Raw genomic sequence first — 5,139 nt, 5'->3', positions numbered from 1 at the left:
CACAGTGCCAGTTCCAAAATGTGTTTTCTACCCTCCTTCAAGTATTGTAATAAGAGTAAATCCTTTAGGGCTGTTTTTATGGGTTTACTAGATTCAAGGTCCTTGTGCTCCCTTCATTGCCATGAACCCCTCAGGTCTGTTGCCAGTTCTGCACAGGGAGAAGGACACCCATGCACAGAGCACTGTCCCACTCTGTCCTCCCTGCAGCTGGAACCCTCTTTCCCAGTCTGCTGGGGTACAGCCTGGCAGGGAGAGCGCCCATTGCTCAGGCCGGGTGCTGTGCCAGGTGTGGAGGCAGGCAGGAGCAGCTGGGTTTGGCCCAGGAGGGCCTTCTGCTCCATGTAAGGTAAGACAGCCCCTCTGTGCTCCCCACCCAGCCTCCCCAACTACAACATCCCTGGAAGGAGAACAAAGCACCTGGTAAAAGATGACAGCATTTCTGAGGATGAGGAAACTAAAGTTGTTCTGGGTTGAGCAACCTGCCCCCTGGCAGTGAGTCAGCAGCAGGGCAGGGTTGTGTGGAGGTGTGCCAGGCTCTCACCCCAGGAGCTGTCCCTGCACCCCACTGCTTCCCCAGGCACCCTGCAACGCTGTGCTCCATCCACACCGATGACACCACACTGTGTCTGAGCCACTGCCCTGGCAGGGGCTTCTGCCCAGGAAGGGTCTGACCTGGCATAACCGCTACCCTCTCCTGACAGTCCATGTCCCTCAGGAACAGCTGACACAACCTGCTGCTGGCACAGCACGCTCCCCGCTGCTCCAGGTTACCTTCAGCGGCATGATGTTGGCATTGGAGCCATTCTTGTAGATCTCGTTCATTGTGCGCTGCAGAGCGACCGCTTGCTGCGTCAGGTATTTCAAGTACTCGGAGCTCTCTTTGGTCTTTTCGTGGTGCTCACCGAGCTGATAGGAAATGGGAAAGAAAAAGGTTCACCACCACGAGTGAGAACAGGACCCAACCCAGGGCACACACCTGGGTGCTGCCAGCTCAGCATCCCCAGAGGAACTCGGTAGAATGGATTTTACCTGCCTTGGCATTCAAAAACCAATAAAAGAGCTCCTCTGGGAGCCTTATTATCAACATTTCACATTTTCATCAAGTGGGAGTGCATTTGCTGGGTGAGCAGCATTCCCTGCACTGGGCTCTTCCTCCAGGAGCAGCATTCCAGCATTCCCTGCAGTGGGCCATGCCTTCAGCCAGCTCAGCGGCACTGAGTCACCGCGTGCAGCCGCAGACATGCTCAGACAGCCCCGGGCTGGGGCAGGAGTTTCGCTGAGCAACAGCTGGGCTGTGAGCTCACTACCAAACCAGTTTGGAGCTGGTATTTAAAGACTAGTGGTGCAAAACATGGGGAGACCAGTTTTTTCCAAGCCCCACCAGAACATGGGGCCATGCCACGACAGAAGTGCTTGTCCAGCCATGGGTAGAGTACAGACACATTTGCAGGAAGCTGAACAAAGATTCCTGGCATGGTGGGCAGTTACTGCACAGAGCAGCAGTTTTGCCCTGGCCCTACAAGGACTCCCTGGCATCCCCTCAGAGCTGTTTATAGGAAAGGCCTCCCCAAGGCCCAGGCTGGGCACTGGGTTGCAGTGGAACTGCTCAGTTCTGGCCCCGCAGTGACAGCACACAAGTGCACAGCGTGGCCACTCATCACCTGGTTCTTGTAGATGGTGTAGCCTTCCTTCTCATGCTGCAGAGCCGACCGGAATTCTGCTTTGCTCTCGTACACTCGGGCAACCAAGTGGTGGCTGAGGGAAGGAAAAGGGCTGAGTCACTTCTCTGAAGAAGAAACATTTCTGTGCTGCAGCGAGTGTGACTGTGGCATCAGTGTTTGGGCTGAAAGTCTTAACATGACTGTGAAAGGAGACTGAATGCAGCACTCTGGGAGTTACTTCTTCCCAGCCCAGCTGAGAATTCAAATACTACACTTATTTGGGTTGGATTTTTGTTGGAATGCTGAGAAGTGACCAACAGAGGTAAAGACTGAACTGGGCATCTTTCCTCCTTCATCCAGGAAAGCTGAAGGCCACAGCAGTGAACCAAAGGGAGAGGCACATCCATGGGAATAACCTCATGGCTGGATTTATTAACTAGAGAGGAAGGCTGCAGCCCTAAGCCCTCAGGCAGAGCCAGGTGTGCGTCCCCTGGGCTCTCGCCAGCTGGGAGAACTGACTTGGCTTGGACTGTTGGTCTTGGCCCTTCTGGAATGAAAAAGAAATCGCTGGGTTTGGCAGAGTTTCTCTGTGGGAGGGGCTGGGTCTCTCCAAGCATCGCAGTGCATTGGGGTGCTACTGAGCAACAGCAGAAGACTCTCTGCAGCCTGCACATTCATCAGCCACTGGAAAACAAGGCAGGCCCTTGCAGGTGTTTAATCAGGTTACTTGCACCCCGATGGAGAACAGATGGCTGCGATGTGGCAGCAAGAACTGGGAGTGGGCCATGCCTGGCTGACAGAGCCAGTTCTGCACTGAAGGACAGAGGGCTTCCAGCACTGCAGCAGTGGGCACTGGGAGCAGATCCTACTACAGGTGTCGCCAGTCCCAGCTCGCTTGGGAACACGCAGAAGCCACTTTAGGGTTTTTATTCAAATACAGGACTTTACGGCAAAGGAGAAAAGCGCATTAAATGATTCTCAAAGATCCCTCCCCGAGGGCTGGAACCATTAAACATGAATATTTAACATACTGTCCCTGGCTCCCAGTGTAATTCCCTTACAGGCTCTCCAACCTCTACTCCCCACATACATTTTTCTATTGAGAGTCCACAGGGACCAGGGTCATCTTGACAGACTTTCTGAGCAAGCAGCATCACAGTAGATCCCACAATTAACCTTAAGAACAAGGGATCGCCATCTTTTGAAATAACAAACTTGGATACTGCACCATGACCTTGGCTCTGGGACAAGATGAAATCTCCAGTTCACAAGACCAGAGCCTCCCATGTGAGTGCTCAATGACTGTGCTCGCTCTGACAGCAGTGACCCAGCCCAGCACCCCACCCTGCCTCACCTGAGTGCAACCTTCAAAGACTTGGAGCCATGGTACTTGGAACTGATGGCCAGCGCGTTCTCCAGGAACCGGAGGGACAGGTCATACTCCATGACCCCGTGGAGCACCAGGCCAATGTTGTTCTGTACAGAGAAGCCAAGCAGGCGTTGAGAAAGACACACTGACACTACAGTTCCTGCTCTGTGGACAGCGGGACCCCACAGGTGTGTCACTGCCGGGAGCGCTGCAGCCCTGGCGATGTCCCTGCAGCCCTGACCCATCACAGGGACCACCCCCGTGGGGGCTCGGCCCAAACACGCCAGGCACAAGGGAGGTAAGGAACTCTCCAGTTCATGCAGTGCAGCAAGAACATAACAAATGAAGGAGTTTTCCTAAGGATTACAGGTGCTCAAACCCCACCTGCAGTACTCTAGCGCAGAGCTCAGCACGGAGGCTGACCCTCCCAGCTAAAAGGGTCAAACTCCTTTTTTCCTTCATCTGATGGCACCAACCAGTAACAACCCAGGGAGGAAAAGCACTGCCTGAGTGTTTGTTTTCAACAGCCATCATGTGGGCATCTTAAAGGCCAAGAGGTTTCTTAGAGATTAGGAATTTGAAGACTCTTGAACGGGTTACTTACATCTAAGAGTGCCATTTCTGGGTGATCCTCCCCAAATACCAACAGCATGAGGTAGCGTGCACGGTACAGCAGGTTCAGTGCTGTCGAGAGTTGGCTGTTTGCAAAGCAGTACAGAGCCAGGTGCATCTAGGACAAGAGAAAGGACTCAGCATTAATGTAAAGAAAACTAATCTCTCCGCTCCTTTCCTCAGCTGCACATGAATAAAGTCTTCCTTAATGGTTAAAGAAGGACTTCAGCCACTTTGAAAAGCCCAAGTCTGCTGGCTAATGAACAGCCCCACTGAGGTGTCCCAGAGGACACACCACTGAAGAAGCTGAGTGTTTTATTTCAGTTTCTCTTAAGACCCCTCACGGAATATTTCTAACCTGACTTGCATGTATATGTCATACTCTGGCTATGTTTTGGGGGGGGATTCTTTCCTCTTTTTGTTTTTGACATAAGCCCAGGTCCAAAGCCAAGAGAATTAATATATCTAAATAAAGATGCAGCCGACAAACACTAGAGACCTAGGCTAAGCAGGACAAATAGAGAGCATGCAGGACATTTACAGTGCACACACTCAGCTTTTCACTTTGCAGGATCATAAGAGGTGATGGAGGATTCTGGAAAGAAAGCTGCAGAAGAGAGGAAAATGCAGCTGTTTTCCAGCTGCAGGCATGAACTAAGGCTCACAGACTGCAGCCAGACCCCTGAGGTGCTGCTGCTCCCCCAGCTCCCCATACTCACATATTCTTGGATGGTGTTGGGGTGTTCGATGCCCAGGACCCTCTCGCTCATTAGCACCGCTTTCTGCTGATTGCTTAAGGCCTGGAGAGAACAGAACCCAGAGCAAGTCACATCATGCTGTGAGCTTCAGCAAGCATGGGGAAGGAATCAGAGCACTGAGGAGACCCCCTCGGAGCCCCTGCTTACCTCTGAGTAATCTCCCATGATATAGTTGAGCCGAGCTAGCAGCCTCAGGCAGGCACAGATTTCTACATGCATAGCACCATACACATTGTTGAACAGGTTTAAGGCTTCATTGATGAGCTCGCAGCCCTCCTTCAAGAAACCTGAAAAGACAGTATATCCATATATATGTACAAAATACCCCCTAACACCGCTGGAGACAGGAAGCGAGACCAGCAGTGGGATGCACAGACACAGGTCACTGCCCTGGGGGAAGGACATCACTGCCCTGACCCATCCTTGCTCACTGCTGGTGGCTTTATGGCAGGAGTGTTCCAGATGGTCTTGGAGACCAGGATTCTCTACCAAACTGTGGGGAGAAGGGGTGTCACGGTACCCATGCCCCACCCTGCTCTTCCCATTATCAGTGATCACCCTGAGAGGCAGAGGCATGTGGGGTCTGTACCTTGCTGAACTTTTGCTTGCCCGCTCTGGAAGAAGTGGAAAGCATCAGAAGCTTTGGGGTTTACATGCTTCACTACAGGAAAGATATTAAGAATATCCTCTTCTGTGAAAGTGGGCTTGTGCCTGTTGTCAAAGTTGTACTCCTTCAGCA

The 5,139-nt window shown here is 52.2% G+C and overlaps 1 protein-coding gene across 3 annotated transcripts in view; it reads right to left on the bottom strand.

Annotated features, from left to right (window-relative positions):
• Positions 1-5,139, bottom strand: part of CLUH (clustered mitochondria homolog) — a 41,297-nt gene that overhangs the window by 2,702 nt on the left and 33,456 nt on the right. For all 3 annotated transcript variants that reach the window (XM_017730908.1, XM_017730907.1, XM_008631066.2), the window contains exons 18-24: positions 4,990-5,139; positions 4,548-4,687; positions 4,362-4,442; positions 3,635-3,760; positions 3,016-3,137; positions 1,662-1,755; positions 772-906 (exon numbers count right to left, since the gene is read on the bottom strand). The exon at positions 4,990-5,139 is cut by the window's right edge and continues 34 nt beyond it. In XM_017730908.1, the coding sequence (XP_017586397.1) occupies positions 772-906; positions 1,662-1,755; positions 3,016-3,137; positions 3,635-3,760; positions 4,362-4,442; positions 4,548-4,687; positions 4,990-5,139 (848 nt within the window). The remainder of the gene's footprint in view (positions 1-771; positions 907-1,661; positions 1,756-3,015; positions 3,138-3,634; positions 3,761-4,361; positions 4,443-4,547; positions 4,688-4,989) is intronic.

The sequence above is a fragment of the Corvus brachyrhynchos genome, unplaced genomic scaffold, assembly GCF_000691975.1.
Source record: "Corvus brachyrhynchos isolate BGI_N302 unplaced genomic scaffold, ASM69197v1 scaffold283, whole genome shotgun sequence".
NCBI classification, from domain to species: Eukaryota; Metazoa; Chordata; class Aves; order Passeriformes; family Corvidae; genus Corvus; species Corvus brachyrhynchos.
The sequence above is the reverse complement of the archived record's forward strand: the minus strand, read 5'-3'. Positions and strand labels throughout refer to the sequence as shown.